The sequence below is a fragment of the Stomoxys calcitrans genome, chromosome 5 (assembly GCF_963082655.1).
Source record: "Stomoxys calcitrans chromosome 5, idStoCalc2.1, whole genome shotgun sequence".
NCBI classification, from domain to species: domain Eukaryota; kingdom Metazoa; phylum Arthropoda; class Insecta; order Diptera; family Muscidae; genus Stomoxys; species Stomoxys calcitrans.
The window spans coordinates 156,814,290-156,837,994 of NC_081556.1; the positions used below are offsets into that span (position 1 = coordinate 156,814,290).

The 23,705-nt window shown below is 39.4% G+C and overlaps 1 protein-coding gene across 2 annotated transcripts in view; it reads right to left on the reverse strand.

Annotated features, from left to right (window-relative positions):
• The window catches only part of LOC106081947 (tyrosine-protein kinase Dnt), a 220,982-nt gene that overhangs the window by 95,399 nt on the left and 101,878 nt on the right, over positions 1-23,705 (reverse strand). The window contains exons 3-5 of one of the 2 annotated variants that reach the window (XM_013244225.2): positions 4,309-4,436; positions 1,158-1,395; positions 835-991 (exon numbers count right to left, since the gene is read on the reverse strand). In XM_013244225.2, the coding sequence (XP_013099679.1) occupies positions 835-991; positions 1,158-1,395; positions 4,309-4,436 (523 nt within the window). Of the gene's footprint in view, positions 1-834; positions 1,004-1,157; positions 1,396-4,308; positions 4,437-23,705 lie in introns of both variants that reach the window. The other variant, XM_013244224.2, reaches the window with a different exon arrangement.

Here is a 23,705-nt window from a genome sequence, read left to right on the forward strand (position 1 = left end):
TCAATGGGCCAAATCGGTTTATGGTTTGATATAGCTGTCATATAAACCGATCTTGGGTATTGACTTCTTGAGGCTCTAGAGAGCGCAGTAAATTAGCGTTATCTGAGTCGAAGACACCTATCACAGCCGGACCGATATGTATTACGATAGTGCATGACGAAGATGACCTAACCACTCATCGAAACGCGTCTACCAGTGGTGTCATATGTATACTGTTTTGTCTGAAATTACTGCCAGTTTCTTTTCTTCAAAGATCATTTAAAAAAGAATCTCTCCTTTGTGTGTTACATTCGCTTGGTCATTCAGCTTGACTCTGAAAACACTAATAACTGCTTCACATGACCGGCTATTACAGGCCAAACAAATAAACGGACGATTTACCAATAAACTTAAAGTAAAATTTCATAAAAAATCAATTGTGACACACGTAGCAAATGGCAAATCAATGACGTTAGTTGAAATTTCGCGATATGAAATGCCTACATTTCAATGTGCAGACAATATAATTATGAATATTATTTTTAGTAACAGCTCCATTCAAAAATCAGTTTCAATTAATTGAAGCTCCAGCAATCAAAGTCTTCTTTAACAATTTCGAAATTTATTATTCAACATGCGATGCATAGATTTAAGGTCCAATGGTCATAATAAATAATACAAATGGACGATACGTTTGTTGTGCATACTTTGTAAGCACTACGTCCAACTATCGGATAAATAATTGCCACTAACATAATCTAATTTATTTGCATTGCAATGCATCCTTAATTGATTTCTGTGCCATTGCATGCGCATGAGATGAGGGGGGAGTAGAGGGAGGGGGAGGATACTTACTGCAACGAATCCTGGCGTATCTGTTTGCGTGCCCTCAGATACATGGTGCTGGCGATGAGGCCCACAACCAACACCAAACCCAAGGCACAGGCGGCAGCACCCAGCAACGCAGGACCCTGCGAGGGAGCATGGGCGGGAGCCGGTGATTGATTGGGAGCTGGAAATAGACCTTGAATTGAATAAAAGAAACGTATATTACTCCACAAAGCGATGAGATGATTTCCACATGCGTCCGACTCGGATGGCAACATGAGCAGAGATATTATGGTGAAATATAAAATTGCAGCAGCCACAACCGCATCGGCTATGGCCCTGCCACTTACCTTTGATACAAATTTTATTACGTTTAAAATGTAATTTGGTATCGTTGTGGCGCGGGGGTCCCCGCACCAGCATATTAACACTCAGGGGGACCTGTTCGCTAACATTGCCACTACAGGGCAAATGTACGGAGAATGTTTCCACCTGCTGTGGCACATAGCCCTTCTCGGGTATACTGAGGGTGGGTGCGGCCAATGCCTCCTGATCATGGTCATAATCGATGGTAATTGCATATGGAAGCTACACACACACACACACGGACACAATGGAGCGAGTCGGGATACAACACAATGGAGCAGGAGGGAAAAAAGTAAATAGAAAAAAATTGGTGGTTAATGGAGTGCAAATTGGTTTTTGAGTGGTTGGATGGATGTTCGGTTGGCTGAATGCAAGCAATGGCAGCAGAAGCAGCTCTAACAACACCCACCAAATTCAAGCAAAATTGACAATCAAAACGGAGAGTGCGAGCTTGTGAAGGAGGGCACCAAAGTACAGAAATTTATAATAAAGGCAAACATTTACAAACACCAAAAGATACATACAGCAACGTCAGGGTTGTCGTCCTTAGGGCATTTAGGAATGTGACTGAATATTAAAGAAATTTTACAATAAAATAATGTCAATGAAATGAAATAAAATAAAACTGAAATTAAATAAAATTAGTTACATAAAAAAAATGAAATAAAATAAACATAAAGATATAAAATATGAATGAAATGAACGGAATCCATTGGAATCAAATAAAATGAAAGAAAAGAAAATGAAATGAAATGGAATGGGGCGAAATGGAATGAAATAGAATGGAACGAAATGGAATGGATTGGATTGAAATGGAATGGATTGGAATGAAATGGAATGGATTGGAATGAAATGGAATGGATTGGAATGAAATTAAATGAAATGAAGTGGGACGAAATGGAATAGAATAAAAATAAATGAAATGGAATGAAATGAAGTGAAATGGAATGGAATGGAATGGATTGAAATGAAATGGAATGGATTGGATTGGAATGGAATGAAATGAAATGAAATGAAATGAAATGAAATGAAATGAAATGAAATGAAACGAAATGAAACGAAATGAAATGAAATGGAATGGGTTGGATTGAAATGGAATGGATTGGAATGAAATGAAATGGGGCGAAATGGAATGAAATGAAGATAAATGGAATGAAATTAAGTGAAATGGAATGAAATGGAAAGGAATGGAACGAAATGGAATGGATTGAAATGAAATGAAATGAAATGAAATGAAATGAAATGAAATGAAATGGAATGGAATGGAATGAAATGCAATGAAATGAAATGAAATGAAATAAGGTGAAATGAAATGATGTTAATTGAAATGAAGTGAAACGAAATGGAATGAAAAGCAATGAAAGAAATGAAATGAAGTGAAATGAAGTGAAATGAAGTGATGTGAAGTGCAGTGGAATGGAATGGAATGAAATAAAATGAAGTGAAATGGAATGGAATTGAATAGAATAAAATGGAATGAAATGAAATGGAATTAAGTGAAATGAAATGAAGTTAAATGAAGTGAAATGAAATGAAGTGAAGTGAAGTGAAATGAAGTGAAATGAAATGAAATGAAGTGAAGTGAAATGAAATGGATTGAAATGGAATGGAATGGAATGAAATGAAATGAATTGAAATAAAGTGACATGAAATGAAATGAAATTATATGAAATGGTATGGAATGAAATGAAATGGAACGTAATGGAATGGAATGGAAGGAAATGAAATGGAATGGAATGGAATGGAATGGAAAGAAAAGAAATGAAATAAAATGAAATGGAATGAAATGATATGAAATGACATGAAACTAAATAAATTAAAGTATTAAACAAAATAGAACTAAATTAAAGTTTGATAACAAACAACCAAAGACTAATGTATATGGTGAAGTGTTTCCCAAACCTCCCATATCTGAGCAAATCAGAGGGAAACTAACTTCTCACAAAATTAATTGAGCGAACCCCCCTTTTTATGCCGAGCCCGAAGGACTTGTCTATGAAAAGTGACACCTCTTTGTTGAGAAGATGTACATAGCTGAAATAATCACAAATGTTGCCATTATTTGATGAGGGGATACCCAGCCCTGAAAAATGTTTTAAGGTGTTCTTGCCGGCGGGCTAGAAAACTAATATAAAACCAAAAACTAATATAAAACAAAATAAGTAAGATAACGATAGTTTTATATGCTCTGCCACGGGCAAGTTCTCCTCACGATTTCTGGGTTTAGTAAAGTGTCCTTTAGGGCCACATGAAGGCAAATCTGGAAATCAGTTTATATAGGTGTTACCAATAACTACCGACTCATGGGGCATTTGCAAATCACAACCAAGTTATATTAGCAAAAAATTTTAGCTTTATTCTTTCTAAAGTTATCGTGCCTTCAACAGTTAAACGGATAGCGCCAGATCGGCTTTAAATATTGTATAATGGGGTTCACAACTACATAAACATTCTAGGGTTTGATATCGAACAGAACGATACCCTTTCAGAGGCTGTGGTTATAAAACCTTAAACAAGTTTTTGTGCCCATGGATTGTTGGGTTGTACGGTAACACTGGGTATTGTCTCACCCACATAGAAAGATGAACTGAAGAATAGATAAACAGACAGACTGTGAGATAGGCAAGCAGACGACAGTGAATGGGAAATAGATTCGTACACACATGCAAACATTAATGGATACAAATGTTTAAACCAGCCCACAAACATAAATACTCGCTCGCTCACATATCATTGCAATCATCACACACACACACACGCACACACATAACTCCCCACACCCAGAGCCATGTTTGATGTTAAGTTGGGTTTGTGGAGGAAAAATGTCGTGAGGAGAACGACAATGGTGAGGTGTGAGCTCGCACTGTTGAGTAGTTGTGTTGGGTGGCTTGCATGGGTTGCTGCGTAAAGTCAGCTAAAGGAATGGTGTTTGTGGTGAGAGTTTAAATGCTTTGTGCGGTTAATGTTTGTTTGTTGGCTGGCTGGCTGGCTGGCTGGCTGGCTGTCTTTGCCATTACATGCGAGTGAGTTGCTCTGTGTGGGAGTGTATTTGATAAATGTTGCTCCCATTATTGGTGTTATTGTTGTTTGTGGTGGTGGTGCTGTTGCTTTGTGGTTGTTGTATTAAAAACTTACCGGATAAGCTGTGAGACTTTGCCATGAGAATTCGAGGTCGTGTACATCTGCCGGCACTGGCACCGTAAAATGCATTGCGTATGTGTTTATTGTTCCCTCGTGAACATAGAATAAATCCGCTTCCAATTCTGCCAAGAACAACAACAATAAGTTTTTGGGCAAATCACACATTCGCGTCGTCGTTGTCGTAGTCGTCATTGTAGGTGTTGCGTTGTTGTTGTTGTTGTTTTTGTTGTGTGGTGTTACGTTGTTGGTGATATTATTTTCACACCAAATATGCCATTGCCATTGTTGTTGTTTGCCACAAAGTTTGGTAGTTTGTAAACATGAAGCAAAACGGAATATTTTGCCATGTTCCCGGCCGCCCGTTTTACACAACAATGCCAAACACACGTGGATGTTGATTATACGCCACCAGCGCGATATCAGGCAGCAAGGCAAAAGATGATATCGGTGAGAAAAATTCCCATGTAACGCCATCCGTGTTGCAAGACGAACGCAAAGTAGCAGAGACCAACAGCATCAACGAGCACCATTGTTTAGCAGCATCACCATCAGCGCAGCAGGAAGCAGAAAGGACAAAAGAGACGAAACAGAAAGAAAATATAAATAAACAAACAACTCACATAAATTTGTTGTCATCCTAGTTTTATTGTAATTTGCGTTTCCTCCCAGTGCTTCAATGGCGTTTCTATCAATTCAACAAAACAAACTTGGTGCCTTCCACCCACCACCATACAGTGTACGTAGTTGGAAACTTACAAACTATCTATCTTTAGTTGCATCAGTGGGCTAAACAGTGGTCTCAAGTAGGACATGAAATAATGAAGAAGGTTAATGCAATAAATTGACATGTAATTTATTGGTCTCCGATATAAAAACAGAATTTTTATTAACCTAATTTTTAAATCCGATTTAAGCAAAAATTTTGTTTTTTTGTATTTCACTCCCCCCTTACCCTAATTTTCAGAAACGCTAGATCTCGAAGACGGGTGGTGCGACTTAAGCGAAATTTTGTGTATTCTCATATAGTACACAAATTTCGGATGGGGCACCTAGGGGGGCCGCCCCACCCTTAAACCTACCAAACATATATTTTGTCCAATCACAACAATATGGGACTCAAATGAAAGGTATTTAGGATAAGAAAACGTATCTAATATCCAATTGTCGGACTAAGTGTTAGGGGGATCACCCCAACCCCCAAAACACCCCTAAATCGGACATATTTACCGACAATGGCAATATGGGACTCAAATGAAAGGTATTTGCGAGTAGAATACGAATCGAGTATCCAAATGTGGCACCACGTTTCTGGGGGTCCACCCCTTCCCCAAAATACCCCCCAAACTGGACTGATTTACTGACCATGGCAATAGGATTCGAATCTGATATCCAAATATGGGACCAAGTGTTTGGGGCTTCCCGAGAACATCCCCCAAAAAGGACAAATATACGACCATATGGGGCTTAAATGAAAGGTCTTTGGGAGTAAAGCACGAATCTGATATCAATATTCGTCTATGGGGCCACCCCACGACCCAAATAGGAAGAATTTGCTGACTATTGCAATATGAGGCTCAAATAAAAAGGTTTTTTAAAATAGAACACGAATCCGATATATATTTTTAAGCCAACTCACTGAGTGGTCGCCCATCCCCCAAAACACCCCCCAAGCCGGTCATGTTTGCCGACTATGGAAATATGGGACACAAATTAAAGGTATTTGGGAGTAGACCACGTATCTTATATCAACATTAGGGACCAATTGTCTAGGGGACGTTACACCACTATAACAACCCCCAAATAGGACGTATTTGCTCACCAAGACAATTTGGGTCTTAAAGAGAGTGGAACTAAATATTTACTGACTTTTGCAACAAGGATTTTAAATTAGATTAGAAAACGAATTTGATATCCAATTTTGGGGTATGGGGTTCAAATAAAGGTATATGAGAATAGAGCACGTTGCTGATATATTTTCAGGGCTTTATGTTTGGGGGACCACCCCAATCCCCAAAACACCCCTTAATCGGGTGCTCTTACAGGCACCAAAATCCATTGTTTTGCGATATCGCATGAAAAATGTGCAATTTATTGACTGAAGACCTTAAATCTGCAGAACGGGCTATATAGTAGCTAAATATACTTAGGGTCCGATGGTTTTTATTGCCAAGATGTAGGCAAAATCATAAACACCCAGTTTTTGTGATTTTTTTGGCAAATATCCGGGTATTGACCCAATTTACCGGGTAAATACTTTTTGGATCTTTGCATATCGTCCATCTCTAATCATACCCGATAATTTAAATTGAATTATTTATAAAAATATTTTATATTACATTGTATGATACTTTGAACTATTACATAAAATCAAGAAAATTATTTATACAACTACCAGGCATATTCCCTGAAATCCGTGATATAATCAAATAATCGATAAGCTGTTTAATAGATCTATTAAATGGACTAAAAATTGATAGATAGTAAAGGTATTTTAGTGGACTTGCCTCTTTTGCTGTAGTTCCATAAAGGATTTTCATTTAATTGCTTTGCTACAAAAAATATTTCAATTTGCCCTTTTTTATGAACTCAACCCTTAAAATTACTTCCACTTAATAGAGTCTAGTTTGATAACTGTAATGAAATATTGCCATTGTTCCCTTTATTGCTATGGCAATGATAAGTTACAGTTAATGAATATCAATAACCCTCTAAAAACAGACAATTATCGTAAAGGTCTCAAGATATCTCTGCCAAGGATATGCGGATACGCTCATGTGATTCTCAACATAACAGATGGTGTTTTATTGCTCCACATTTAGACAAGGTGACCACAAATTGTTCCAAGAAAATGGAATTTCCCAAACTTAAATATGTCCGCCACATTTAATGTGAGTCCTTTTCGGGGAATAGCCATTCATGTTTTCGCTTCACGGACACTGTGACAAAAGCCTTGCTGGCAAACTTCAGTTCACTTCAGTGGCCCCACCCTTAGTAAACCAAGGCAAGGTGGTGACTGCAGCAACATCCATGGATAAATGAAGAATGGCTGAGTGAAGAATGAATTACTATGTCGGTAGATTGTCGTAAACCAAACGAGAGGAGTACCCCGACACGACAATGTCTTAAATCAATTTTCGCTGCACACAAAAAAGGACTATACTAAACTAAATAGAAATTAACTGTTTACTCGCTCTCACACTATCTTTGCCTTGGCTTTCCCTTATGTCCATGTTCTTCAACGTTTAGTCGTTGCTCCGTAGTCCTTGTTGTACAGCCGGAAGAGGGAAATGTTTTGTGTTGTTTTTTTTTTCATTGTTGTTGTTGTTGTCAACCAAAGTGGATATGCGGAGGAAGCTTAGAATGGAATTCTTGAGAGATTTAATGTTTCCTCCTGCTGCATCCTTATATTGTGAAATTGCGCTTTGGCATCCCGAAAATATGTGGCAAGCAAAACAGTAGCAGCACACAAAGATTGTGTGGCGACAAATAAAAGTCACACAACACAACTATCAACAAGAATTATGGCCAGCATTGAGGAAGTTGCCAGCGATATAAAGCGCAGACATGGTAAAAGTTTGGTTGGGGAGCTAAAACTCTCCCACAAAGGTGTGTTCTGGGGCAATGGCTAAGGGGGCGATGGCTCATTCTGCCTCCTCAATGGGACCAAGTAGTAGTTGTGCCGAATAATAAATCAAGTTTGATGAACTGCGAAAGATGTCCGCCAAATGGTCATTAGTCAGAAAATGACAATCCTCAAAGAACAAACGAAGGGACAGTAGTTGAAATCGAGGCAGCGGGAAGGTGATTGCCAAAAGTAGTTGTTACAATTATTAATCTATCCTTTTGAGGTTTTCTATTCCGAGCTGTCAACGTGAAAACATACATCATGTGGCTTTTGACGAGATGTTGTATGATTTATTAGCAATTGATGGGCAACTTCAAGAAAGTCTGCCCTAATGGCCACAAATACATGAGGAAAATATTTGGAAATTTATGTTCCAAGGCAGTGCTAAAGGTTAAAAATTTAATTTATCATGGAGCGTTGAAGAGATGGCAAATTCACTGCTGAAAAGGAAAGTTTTTTAGGAAGTAGTAGTTCAAGGAGCATTGAAGAGATTGGTAATTCACTGCTGAAAACGAAAGATTTTTAGGAATAAGTTGTTTAAAGACGTTTTTGGAACGGAGGTATGAGAGAGAGACAAATAACTTAATAACAATAGAGGTGTTTTATTTGAGCACTAAGCGGATTTTCTTGCTAAGTTTGTATGGAGATAAATGCATGCTAAAAGGATTGGTTTATCCCCGTTTATTAATGACATTGTTGGTAAGCGGGTAAAATTGAAAACACATGGTGGCATCATACAATCGGAATGACAACACCCTATAAGTATTGTACAATGTGGGACCTGTATCCAATTTTGAACCAATTATGATGGACCTCGGCGAGCAAATATGTTCAAACTGTAAAAACTACGGTTGACAAATGACAACATTACGCCAAAATCTGACGAACGAATATATGGGAGCTATATCTTATTCTGAACCGATTCCGAGCAAACTTCTCAGATATTGTTATAGTCGTCGAGGAAAGCGTTGTGCAAAATTTTGGCAAGATTGGTCAATAAATGCGCTTGCAGTGGCTCTTAAAGTGAAAATCGGGCGATATTCATATATGACAGCTTTATCTAAATCTGGGCAGATTTCTTTGAAATTCACCAGTAATATTGAGAGTCATAACAAAATCCTTCCTGCGAAATTTCGACAGAATTGGATAACAAATGATCACTTTTTTCCAATATTTCTCAAAATCGGACAAACGTATATATGGAAGCTATATCTAATTCTCAACCGATTCCGAGCAAACTTCTCAGATATTGTCATAGTCGTCAAGAAAAGCGTTGTGCAAAATTTTGGCAAGATGGATCAATAAAGGCGCTTGCTGTGACTCTAGAAGTTAAAATCGGGCGATATATATATATACGAGAGCTATATCTAAATCTGAACTGATTTCCATGAAATTCACCAGTAATATTGAGAGTCAAAAGAAAATCCCTCCACTACTGTGGTACAGGGTATTATATCTTAGTGCATTTGTTTGTAACACCTAGAAGGAAGAGAGGAAGACCCATTGATAAATATACCGATCGACTCATAATCACTTTCTGATTCGATTTAGCTATGTCCGTCTGTCTGTCCGTCTGTCTGTCCGTCCGTCTGTCTGTCTGTCCGTCTGTCTGTCTGTCCGTCTGTCTGTCCGTCTGTCTGTCCGTCTGTCTGTCCGTCTGTCTGTCCGTCTGTCTGTCCGTCTGTCTGTCTGTCCGTCTGTCTGTCCGTCTGTCTGTCCGTCTGTCTGTCCGTCTGTCTGTCCGTCTGTCTGTCCGTCTGTCTGTCTGTCTGTCTGTCCGTCTGTCTGTCCGTCTGTCTGTCCGTCTGTCTGTCCGTCTGTCTGTCCGTCTGTCTGTCCGTCTGTCTGTCCGTCTGTCTGTCCGCCTGGCTCTCTGTCCGTCTGTCCGTCTATCTCTCTAATTTGTGTACAAACTACAGGTCGCTATTTTCGTCTGATCATCTTAAAAATTGGTACAGCTATGTTTTTCGGCCTAGAGACAAAGACTTTTGAAATTGGAAAAAGTAAGTTCAGATTTTGATAAAGCTCTCATATATGTAATACTAGTCGAACCGGGCCGACTCCGCTGCGCCTTCTTTAACTCTCTAATATCCTTTTAGGATGGGGACACTTCACCCTGAATGCGGATATCGAATTCGTGCCATTGTAGCCTATGACGCTGAACGCGTTCGAATACTGACGAGAGCATCGGACAAAACGGTGTTTATTCCCTCTTAATGTTGTCGACATTTGCGAGGTAAAATGTCATGCATGGTCATTTAAAAAATTTTCCCCAAAGAAGTGTCGCACTGCGGGACGCCGTTCGGACTCGGCTATAACAAAAGGTCCCTATTCATTAAACTTGAATCGGAAAGCACTCATTGATGTGTGACAATTTGCCCCTTCTCGGTTTATGGTGGTAATGTTCTTCCTTAGGGTAATGTTTTCATTAGGGGAGGGATGGAACCTCACACATTTCGACTCAAATATGGATATCAAATTCGTGATGCACTTATAAATCTCTTTTATTTGAGCCCCATTTTGCCATGGCAAAAGACAAGTCATTGTTCAATTTGTAGCACAAAATATTGTTCTTTTTGGTAGCCATATCCAAATATAGACCAATCTGAACCATATACGACACGAATGTCGAAAAGCCTTACATACGTCACTGTGTCAAATTTCAGTGAAATCGGGTTATAAATGCGCCTTTTATAGGGCCAAGATTTTAAATCGAGGGATCGGTCTATATGACAGCTACATCCAAATATGAACCGATCTAGGCCAAATGGGCGAGGGATATTGAAGGGCCTAACACAACTTACTATCCCAAATTTCGACGAAACCGGACAATAAATGTGACTTTTATGGGTTCAAGCCCTTAAATCGAGAGATCGGTCTATATGACAGCTATATCCAAATCTGAATCGATCTGGGCCAAATTGCAGAAAGATTTTGAAGAGCCCAAAACATTAATTCGAGAGATCAGACTATATGGTAGCTATATCCAAATCTGGGCCGATCTGAGACAAATTGAAGAAGAATGTTGAAAGGCCAAACACAACAGACTGTCCCAAATTTCAGAGAAATCGGACATCGGAATCGGAGGATCGGTCTATATGACAGCGATATCCAAATCTGGACCGATCTGTGCCATTTTGCAGAAAGATGTCGAGGGGCCTAACTTAACTCGCTGTCCCAAATTTTGTCGACATCGGACAATAAATGCGCCTTTTAAGGGCCCAAAACCTTAAATCGAAAGATCGGTCTATATGGCAGCTATATCCAAATCTGGACCAATCTGTGCCATTTTGCATAAAGATGTCGGGGGGCCTAACTTAACTCACTGTCCCAATTTTGGTCGACATCGGACAATAAATGCAACTTTTATGCGCCCAAAACCTCAAATTGAGAGATCAGTCTATATGGCAGCTATATCCAAATCTGGACCTATCTAGGCCAAATTGATAAGGATGTTGACTGGCGTAACACAACTCACTGTCCCAAATTTCAACAAAATCGGATAATAAGTGGGGCTTTTATGGCCTAAGACCTTCAATCGGCGGATCGGTCTATGTGGGGCCTATATCAAGATATAGTACGATATAGCCCATCTTCGAACACAATCTGCATATGGACATGGCTAGATTGTCTTAGATTTTTACGAAGATCAAGAAATGGATATTTCGATGCGTTGCAAATGGAATGACAAAATGATTATGTCCCCATCCTTCGGTGGTGGGTATAAAAATATTAGTCAAGTAGACAAATACGTCCATAGGTTAGGTTAGGTTTAAGTGGATCTGGAAAATAAAATGTTTCCTCGTTGCTATCGTTGATCCCTTTAGATCGCCTTAAAAAGCCCCGAAACCTCCCGAATTTTCACTTTCGGTAAATCATACAAGAAATGAGAACCTAAAGTGGAACTCCTTTTGACTACCAGTGGGGTACATGCACAGTATATGTTCTACATTCTCATCTTCTTTGATATCCCCACAGCTTCTGCTAAAGCCGTTACTTGCAACCTTCCTGTGATGGTCATAATGACTGAGACTTCAGTTCTTTATAGCCGATCCGATCGTAATGACTGAGACGTCAGTTCTTTATAGCCCAGTCCGAACAGCTTTCCGCAGTGCAACCTCTCTTTGGGTAGAAGCCTTCATATGGCATAGTACCCCACATTGTCGCCAGTCTTAAGATCAATACAACTTCCAAAAGATGCACACAAATGATATGCGTATGCCAAGGAAGCTTGGTAGTCGAATAGAGAAAAAGTCTATCACTACAAAGGAAATACGTGCAGTGGAAAAGAACAGCTAGTGTGAGTTGTGTTAGGCTTGTGTTAGTGTCGTGCTTAAATCGGAGACAGGTTATCGCGATATAAGTACCATCTACCAATGTATGGCCCTTGAAGCCTCCACACCTAATATGGCCGATGAGTTATTCTAACCAAATTACGAAACGCGTCCCTCAGTGGTTGGTGTGTATTGTTATCTCTAGCTTTCGTTTTGCAATGCAAAAATCTCCGATTATTGAGCTCGTTTCCAAAGAGAAACAAACGAAAAAAGGGTATAACCAGCGCTGGAAAAGTTTCTAAAGTTCTCGCCAAGATTTGAACCCCGCCGTTCAGCGTCATTGTCGGGTATGCTAGCCTCTGCGTTACAATGGCTTCGAAATTTGCAAAATTAAAGTTTCCAACATTGCTTATTCACTTCTTATCAATGTTTCAATAAAATTGAGTGCTGGTTATAACTAGGCCTAGATATGGAAATTAGACAATTTATTCTCTCTTCGCTGTGTTGAAGCTCAAATCGCTTTCTAGACACTTTTGATGAAAAAAATCGGCATAACATTGGCAAAAGCCACTTCCGATTGTGATTGCCCATTAACAGTCGAATAGTTGATGGCACAAGCAGCATAAGGACTTTGGCCATTGGCTTGGCTGTCAAGGTTGTATCCACCACTTGCAAATGGAGCAGTGACACCAAGGCTTTCAAGTAGTTTTTCAATTTCGAACTTTTGTGGCAAAGAAAAGTTTATCGGCACAAAAACCAACAAAACAGCCGAGGTACAGAGGAACACAATGTAAACAACCTTGCGAAGAGATGAAAACACCATGCTAAGGTAATAAAAGCATCAAAAGATAGCACTGGAACTAACAAACAGCAAAAAAAAAAAAAAACAACCAGAACCAACCTACAGCAACATTGGAGTGATAAAATAAAGTGAAAAACTGTTTGGGGGGGCTTGCAGGGCACTCATAGAACATGGTACTGCCCCAACACACTCTGGCAAAAAAATAAAACGACAAATTACATTCATGGGCCAAAAGTAGACATTTTTCGTTGGAAACTTCCTATCCCAGTGGCCAAGGCAACCAAGGAAGAACAAGAAGAAGAATGCGTAATAAGGAAATGGCAGACCATGATAGAGCCAACAACAGCAGCAACAGCGACACTGCCAACACAGGAAGAAGCTGAGACAGCGACTGGCAGCCAGTCAGCCATTCAGCTAGCATGCAACAACAAGGAAGTTTTTTTTTTTTGAGAATGAATTTTTAAATGGCAACAGTTTTATAAACATTTCTCGCATGAATACAAAATAGTCTGCGAACTCGGCTAGCAGTTGGTCACAGCACGCAAAAAAAAAACACAGAAAACGACCACAACAAGGACTATTTTCAAGACAACAATGAGAAGGTGAGTTGGTAGAATGAATATTAATGAAAAAACTTGGTGGTGTCAATAAGACATTGGCGTAGGAAAAACGGCTAAATAAGCTACAGTCTTCTGTCTTGAAAGGGAAGCTTTCAACGAAGATTCTCACTATTGAGTTTGACACTTGCTGATACGCGTGCCTCAGTAAGAATACTCGCCGAAGGTGAGAGAGATCTAACGTCGAAGAACTTCAGGCATAACTCAAGTGATGCTTGAGGTTGAGACGTCTCTCCAACTGAAGGAGTACGCAATGGCGGCCTTCTCGAATATTGAAAGGGCATTTAACAACTAGGATATTGGTCGACAGTCACCGACCTGAGCAGCACGGCGAGACAGAATACGGCCAAGTTTCTTTATGGACACAATGGATGCGGTGGGCAGACTGAGAAGGGTTTGTTATTACATGTGTCTCATTTTTTATACCCACCACCGAAGGATGGGGGTATCCATTTCCGACACTATAAAGTATATATTTTCAAGATCAGCGAAAAGATCTAAGACGAACTAGCCATGTCCGTCCGTCTGTCTGTTGAAATCAAGCTACAGTCTTTAAAAATAGAGATATTGAGCTGAAATTTTGCACAGATTCTTTTTTTATCCATAAGCAGATTAAGTTCGAAGATGGGCTTTTTCGGACTGTATCTTGATATAGCCCCCATATAGACCGATCCGCTGATTTAGGGTCTTAAGCCCCTAAAAGCCACATTTATTATCCGATTTTGCTAAAATTTGGGATAGTGAGTTGTGATGGGCCCTTTGATATCCTTCTTCAATTTGGCTCAGATCGGTCCAGATTTCGATATAGCTGCCATGTAGACCGATCCGCCGATTTTGGGTCTTAGGCCCATACAAGTCACATTTATTATCCGATTTTGCTGAAATTTGGTACTCTGAGTTGTGTAAGGCCCTTCGACATCATTTTATTTATATCCTACTTCTATTTGGATCAAATCGGCCAAGATTTGGATATAGATGCCATATAGACCGATCTCTCGATTTAAGGTTTTGGGGCCATAAAAGGCGCTCTTATTGTTCGATTTTGCCAAAATTTGGGACAATAAGGTAAGTTAAACCCATCGATATACTTCTGCAGTATGGCACAGATCGGTCCAGATTTGGATATAGCTGCCATATAGACCGATCCGCCGATTTAGGATCTTAGGTCCATAAAAGCCACATTTATTTTGCTGAAATTTGGTGAGCTGTGTAAGGCCCTTTGACATCTTTCTTTAGTTTGGACTAGATCGGTGCAGATTTGGATATAGCTGCCATATAGACCGATCTGCCGGTTTAGGGTCTTAGGCCCATAAAAGCCACATTTATTATCCGATTTTTCTGAAATTTGGGACAGTGGGTTGTTTAAGGCCCTTCGATTTCTTTCTTTAATTTGGACCAGATCGGTCCAGACTTGGATATAGCTGCCTTATAGACCGATCTGCCGGTTTAGGGTCTTAGGCCCATAAAAGCCACATTTATTATCCGATTTTGCTGAACTTTGGGACAGTGCGTTGTATTAGGCCCTTCGATATCCCTTTTCAACTTCGCCATGATCGGTCCAGATTTGGATATAGCTGTCTATAGCTGTCATATAGACAGATCATCCGATTTAGGGCCATAAAAGCCACATTTATGATCCGATTTTGCTGAAATTTGGTACTCTGATTTGTGTAAGGCCTTTCGACATACTTTTTTAACTTAGCCCAGATCGGTCCAGATATGGATATAGCTGCCATATAGACCGATCCGCCGATTTAGGGTCTTAGGACTATAAAAGCCATATTTATTATCCGATTTTGCTGAAATTTGGGGCAGTGAGTTAAGTTAAGCCCCTCGACAAATTTCTGCACCTTGGACCAGATCGGTTTAGATTTGGATGTAGCTGCCATATAGACTGATCTCTCAATTTTAGTTTTTGGGGCCATAAAGGCGCATTTATTGTGCGATTTCTCCGAAATTTGGGACAGTGAATTGTGTTAGGCTATTCGACATTTTTCTTCAACTCGGTCCATATCGGTCAAGATATGGATATAGCTGCCATATAGACCATTATCTCGATTTAAAGTCTTGGCCCCATAAAAGGCGCACGTATTGTCCGATTTCACTAAAATTTGACACAGTGACTTGTGTTAGGCTTTTCGACATCCGTGTTGTATATGGTTCAGAGCGGTTTAGTTTTAGATAAAGCTACATAAAAGACCAATATTTATACCCTACACCACTATTGTGGTACAGGGTATTATAACTTGGTGAATTAGTTTGTAACACCCAAAAGGAAGAGAAAGAGCCATTGATAAGTATACCGATTGACTCATAATCACTTTCTGATTTGATTTAGCTATGTCCGTCTGTCTGTCCGTCCGTCTGTCCATGTTAATTTGTGTATAACGTACAGGTCACAGTTTTCATCCGATCGTCTCCAAATTTGGTATGGGCATGTTTTTCGGCCTAGAGACGAAGCCTATTGAAATTGGAAAAAATCGGTTCAGATTGGGATATAGCTCCCATATGTATGTTCGTCCGATTTGCAGTAATATTGCAATAAAATGGTCTTTTGTTACCTGATTTTCTCGAAATTCGGCAGTATTTTCTTGTGACTCTCGATATTACTGGCCAATTTCATGGAAATCGGTTTAGATTTAGATATAGCTGTCATATATGTATATCGACAGATTTTTACACCAAGAGCCACTGCAAGCGCATTATTTGACCAATCTTGCCAAAATTTAGCACAACGCTTTTCTCGACGACTACCACATTATCTGAGAAGTTTGCTCGAAATCTGTTTAGAATTAAATACAGCTCCCATAGATATGTTAGTCAGATTTAGGGTAATTTGCCATAACGTTGTCATTTGTCAACCGCAGTTGACAAAGACACTTGACCAGGCCGTAAGTGCAGCATTAGTGTAACATTTTTTTTTTTTCAGAATCAAAATCACCATTGATTTTTTTGAAATATGATTGCCATAAAAAATATTATTGTCATTTGGTAGGAAGAAAAATCGAGCTTACTGAAACTGCAAAATATTTTGTGTGTTGAAGCAAGTCCGAAAAAACATCTGTTGTCCTATACGCCTGGAAGACGGCTAAAGGCAATAGTATTAGATTTTAACCAAATGCCATTTGTTGGCCATATACTGCATTTGACATCAGAATAGTGCTACTCGTATATGGTGTTGTAGTCTGGTGGACTGCAATACTATTTAATGCTCAAACGGTTTTTTGTGTATCATTGGCACATGGAGTACAACACCATTTTACGGGCTGAATGTAATGCTACATTAAATACCTCGGAACATAGTGGTCTGTGAATTACTACCAGGGCTCCAAACCTCAATGGTTAATAGTATCAACATTCATCCTTTTATGTACTTTCTTTCAGAATTTTAGTTTCTTTGCAACTACGCCATTGGAAAGAAATTTCATAGAATTTCTTAATTTCTTGCCTTTTGATTTGTGACAGCTGAAGCATTTTGAGGTCTTTCAAGTCGTGTTGCAACAGTGCTACAAAGACTCCCAACTGCCAGCCTTGGCTTATAAGGCCGCTGAAATAACATGGAATTTGTGCCGAATATCCCTGTATGTAGAGGTACTTCTGTGTGTGTGCTCGGTTTGACAAAATTGTTATTGGTTCTGTTGGGGATTTTTCGCACAAAGCAAAATCTTATAAAACTCAACAAGCGTTTTGCAACATCAAGTGTCCTTTACACAAGTTTCCAACTCGAGAGCTTGTTACGTCGTCATATTGAGCAATTAATAAATATGAAGATGAGGAGAGGCATTGCGAGAGTGGGAGAGACAAACAGAGAGCACAAAAAGTAAAAGGAACAGCAAACAAAAAGAAAATAAATCAAATGTCGAAAAAAGGCACACAAATTCAGTGTACGTCGGGCCTTTACAAATGGCAGTGACTGCCGCAATTGGAACAGTGGACACAAAACAGCCATCACATTCCATATAACCTGTGACGGTGAGAGAGAGAGAGCGAGAGAGGTGGACACCTCCGAGTTTTTTTTTTTTTTTTTTTTTTGCAAAAAGTCGTCAAAATATGAAAATTCTTAATTATATTTATAGCCATTTGCCCTGTTTCGTGTAGGCAATCAGTGTTGGCATTTCTTTTATCGCAGTCCATAAATCACCAATTATTGTTGTTGTGTAGGAAAAGTAAGTGTCGACCAGGGCGGTATAGAACATTACAACACTGATTACAATGCGGGGGCTTTGGAATGACTACTTCCGCTACAATAATTTGCACGCGAAAGCGGATAAATTTCGCTAATTTTATGACCTTGTAAATGGGGATAAGAACAAAATCGTTTGCTTTCGACTTGATTTCTTAGTGTAGGATTACTTCAAATCACAAATACATATGAATGAAAATTAAAGAGGAGTTGAGACGATTCAAACATTGCCATAAGTTGTTAAAATTACATAACTTCTAAACGTGGCAGGACTTTGGCTATTTTTAGCACTAAAAGCAAACAATTCTCAATTAAATTCAATTGTTAAGTATTTTTAGGGTCTCTTTACTTGAACACGAAAAAAATGATAAAAAACGCACACACGAAAAGGCAAGGACAACTTTATTTTTTTTTTTTATAAATATATACAACGTTTGCATTGGCTAGCTACTGTGGCCAGAATGAATGAAGAAATAGGAATAGGAAGGCCAACATTGTGGTATCCAAAATCCCATTTACCTTTCCTATCGACCTACGCTAATAGGAAGTGTAAAATTTCAAACGCCTAGCTTGACTTTTACGAAAGTTATCGTAGGATGGGCGGTATACTTATCTAGTCATTCTGTTTGTAGCACCTCGAAATATTGATGTGCAACCCCATAAAGTATTTATATTTCTGATCGTCTAGATAATCTTAGTCGATCTAGCTATGTCCGTCCGTCCCTCGGTCCGACCGCCTGTCGAAATTATTCTCATTGACGTAGTTTGGTGATTGCAAATGGGCCAATCTTATATATAACAAGTAAAAGCGTGCAAAGTTCGGCCGGGCCGAATCTTATTTACCCTCCACCATGGATCGCATTTGTCGAGTTATTTTCCTGGCATCTATTCTTAGGCAAAAAAAGGATATAATAAAAGATTTCCGATGCTATTAGAGCGATATCAAGATATGGTCCGGCTTGGACCACTATTAAATTATATGTTGAAGACCTGTGTAAAATGTAAGCTAATTCGGATAAGAATTGCGCCCTTTGGGGGCTCAAGAAGAAAAATAGAGAGATCGATTTATATGGGAGCTATAGACCGATTCAGACCATAATAAACATGCAAATCGGATAATAATTGCGACCTCTAGAGGCTCAAGAAGTCAAGATCCCAGATCGGTTAATATGGCAGCTATATCAGGTTATAAACCGATTTGAACCATACTTGGCACAGGTGTTGGAAGTCATATTGAAACACGTTGTGCAAAAAAAAGTCCAATCGGATAAGAATTGCGCCCTCTATAGGCTCAAGAAGTCAAGACCCAAGATCGGTTTATATGGCAGCTATATCAAAAGATGGACCGATTTGAACCATACTCGGCACATTTGTTGAATGCCATAACAAAACACGTCGTGCAAAAATTCATTCAAAGCGGATAAGAATTGCGCACTCTAGAGGCTCAAGAAGTCAAGACCCAAGATCAGTTTATATGGCAGCTATATCAAAACATGGACCGATATAGCCCATTTACAATACCAACCGACCTACACTAATAAGAAGTATTTGTGCATAATTTCAAGCGGCTAGCTTTACTCCTTCGGAAGTTAGCGTGCTTTCGACAGACAGACGGACGGACAGACGGACGGACGGACAGACGGACGGACATGGCTAGATTGACATAAAATGTCGCGATGATCAAGAATATATATACTTTATGGGGTCTCAGACGTATACCCCCATCCTATGGTAGAGGGTATAAAAATCAATTTGTGTTTGTTTGTGTGTTCCTTATAGACTCTGAAACGGCTGAACCTATTTTCTTGAAATTTTCACAGTTGGTGCATAATGACCCCGTGGTGAAAATAGGATACTACATTTTTGATATCTAAAGGGGGTCGGACCCTCCCCCTTACCACAATCTTCAGAAACGCCAGATCTCGGAGATGGGTGGTGCGATTTAAGCGAAATTTTGTGTGCTCTCATATAGTACCCTGAAAATAAAAATTTCGTATCCAAATTTCGTATGGGGTACCTAGGGGGGCCGCTCCACCCTAAAACCTACCAAACATATATTTAGACCACTCACGACAATATGGGACGCAAATGAAAGATATTTAAGATTAGAAAACGTATCTGATATCCAATTGTCGGACCAAGTGTTAGGGGGACCACCCCAACCCCGAAAATATCCCTAAATCGGACATATTTTCGGACCATGGCAATATGGGACTCAAATGAAAGCTATTTGCGAGTAGAATTCGAATCTGATATCCAAATGTGGGACCACGTTTTTTGGGGGCCATATCACCCATAAAACATACCCCAAAGGGGACAAATTTACATAGCTCAAATGAAAGGTCTTTGGGAGTAATGCCCGAATCCGATATTAATATTCGGGAAAATTGTCTATGGGACCATCCCACGTCCCACAACTCTATCCAAATAGGAAGTATTTGCTGACTATTGCAATATGAGGCTCAAATAAGAGGGTTTTTAGAGTAGAACACGAATCTGATATATATTTTCAAGACCAACTCACTGAGTGGCCGCCCATCCCTCAAAACACCCCCAGCCGACTATGGAAAAATGGGACTCAAATTAAAGGTATTTGGGAGTAGACCACGTATCTGATATCAACATTAGGGACCAACTGTCTAGGGGACGTCGCACCATCAAACAATCCCCAAATAGGACGTATTTGCTCACCAAGACAATTTGGGTCTTAAAGAGAGTGGAACTAAATATTTATAGTTTTTAGGGACAAAACCCCAAACCGGACATATTTGCTGACTTTTGCAATAAGGAGTTTAAATGAGATTAGAAAACGAATTTGATATCCAATTTTGAGGGCAATGGCAATATGGGGTTCAAATAAATGATATATAGATATATGAGAATAGAGCACGTTGCTGATATATTTTCAAGGCATAGAATTTGGGGGACCACCCAAATCCCCAAAACACCCCTAGATCGAGATATTTAGATATTTAGCTCCATTTTGTAAACTGCCCCTCAAAACCATGGCAGTATGGGGTTTAAATATATGGTATTGGAGAGAAGAGCACAATGCTAATATTTTTTCAGGACCAAGTGTTTTGGGGACCCCCGAAAACACCCCTAAATCAGATATCATGAGAATATCGGGAGGAAATAAAGTATTTTAAGAATGTAGTACACCTTACATCCAAACTTAAACTCGTTGACCAATAAAAATCATATGGGATTCAGATAAAGGCATTTATATTGTTAAACTGTTAGTCAAGCGATATACTATTTTCGTAGCATTGTATTTCACTAAAAGCTCTTTAATTGTCGAAAATAAATATCCAAAGGAAAATTTTGCTCCATATAAAGTAAAAGAGGAAAAGCGGAGCTGGCCCGTATCAGCTAGTACTCTATAAAATTGATAATTGATATTTCGATGTGTTGCAAACGGAATGACAAAATTAATATATCTTCATCCTCCGGTCGTGAGTATAGAAATAGATGGTTAAAACCAATTCATCGCTTCGAATAAAAATGTGGTATCTACGATGCAAATTAAAGTGTTTTAAGAATTCTTAGAAATGTAATCGGGATATCGGTTTATATGGAAACTATATCTGGTTATTGGTACTATATCTGGTTATCTGGTCTAAATAGGTTAGACCATATCTGGCATAGCTGTTGCAAGATAAGGTTGAAGAAGTCAAGATCCCAGATATGGTTGCTATATCAGGTTATGGATCGATTTTGGCCATACTTAGCACAATCGTTGGGAGTCACAACAATATATCTCAAGTAAAAATTTCAGCCTAATTGGAAAAGAATTGCGCACTCTAGAGGCTCAAGAAGTCAAGACCCAAGATCGGTTTATATGGCAGCTATATCAAAACATGGACCGATATAGCCCATTTACAATACCAACCGACCTACACAAAATTTTAAGCGGCTAGCTTTACTCCTTCGAAAGTTAGCGTGCTTTCGACAGACAGACGGACGGACGGACAGGGCAAGCGGAATGGCGAAATTAGAATACCACCCATCCTATGTTGGTGGGTATGCCTAAAAACCTCCCTTTGTCTTAGTCATTTCACTACTTCTTTAAGTGAAAAGATTTTCACTTGATACACTCTGCAGTGATTGTCCACGTCAAACTTCATCAGAGTGCACCCCAATGCCCACATTGACGTCTAGTCACGAATTTTCTGTAGTAGAAGATTGAGTACCTTCTACGAGTATTACATGGGACATCGTAGTATCTCTTACACTGCCTCTGATATGGGGCATTGATGGTGCTGTGCTCAGTGCTGACGCCAATGCACCAACAAAACATGCGTTTGATTTGGATGAGTATTGCATAGTAGCCTTTTCAAGTGCTGTTCACCAGATCACAACCCCTTATGGCATTATAGGTCTGACAAGTTTAGTATAAAGCCAGTGGAAGACATCGGTTTGAACTCTTCAACTCTTACTAATGGCTCACTTATGGGTGTATGGGGAGATATATACCCACACATATAGTGTGGGTATAGGGTCCTATATAGTCAGCACCGCACGATTTTTCCCTTTCCCTATTTGTTTTCTTTTTAATATATATGATTGACCCAGATTGCCCTCATATAACTATTTGTCGAAAGAAAAAATCAAAACTGATTTTTTCTCATAACAATCCGATTTAAGTCCTCATAACAATAAGCCACACTTGTATGTGTCCTATGCAACAATAACATGCCTTATTTGATTTAACCATCATCGATCTTAGACAAATGGCTTTAGAATAATCCCAACATGGATTTGCTTGAAGCTATTTCAACTAATCCCATTTCGTATCACTTTCGAGGCGTTATGAAGAAGTCAAGCCAACATCCTCCTAAGCCTATGTGACTGCCAGCAACGACCACTGTGCGCGAACAGCACGATACAAAGAAACCCTTCGAATGTTTTTGACATTTGTCAAAGCAACAGAAGATGAGCCAGCCAAAGCCCGAGGAGTACCATTCGAATGTCAATTCAAAAGAAATAAATTCGTTTCTAGCCATCAATTTTCATGTAACAATTTTAGCGAAAGAAGGAAAAAAACCGAGGAAAAGAGCAAGTGGAGTTGGGCTGGCGAGGGCGGGGAGACAGCTTTCAGAAGTGGCGGTGAAGTGAAGGCACTTGACTTGAAAGAAAAACAAAAAATTCGATTTGAAATGAAAGGAAAATTAGTTTTAGGACTCAGGCACACACAAAAACCTACCTACGCCCATACACACACACACACACACACACGCACAAATACTCTCACGACAAGTCGAAATAAATCTTAATCTTAAGGCAATTGCAGACGACGAATGGCAAGGCATGTGAAAAGGACCTTCAATGCCATGCAACAGCAACAGCAAGAACAGCAGCAGCAACACAAACAACGGCATCAGCAACAGCTACAGCTACAGCATTGCCAATGCTGCTCATGAACTTTTGACGCAGGAAATGAAAAGAAAACTAAACGAAAATGAATATGACAACGGGGTGCCAAATGAGATTTATTGAGAAATCCGGCATCATGAGCTGCGATGACAGCAGGAAATGCTTTGGGATGGCTAAAGGTTCCGTTCGCACCGCATCCCCACCGCACTCACGACGACGAAAAAAACCCTTAAGCTAAACTCCAAGAAAATGAAATGAAACTGACAAGACTAAAGTTGAGTGAAGAAAATGTACGCTTCAATGTTCTATAATTGGATTTAAAATTCTCTCAAATTGTTTCTCTTTGTTCTACTTAAAAATCCATTTTACAAGACTATGAATGCCATCTTATAAAAATAGACGAACCAAAAGCGAAAATGCTAAGAAGACGACATCGTAGACCTCCGCCTGCGAAAGGGGAGGGGGGGGCAGGAACCACATCACTCATGAAGGCGTCAATGTTACACACTTTGGC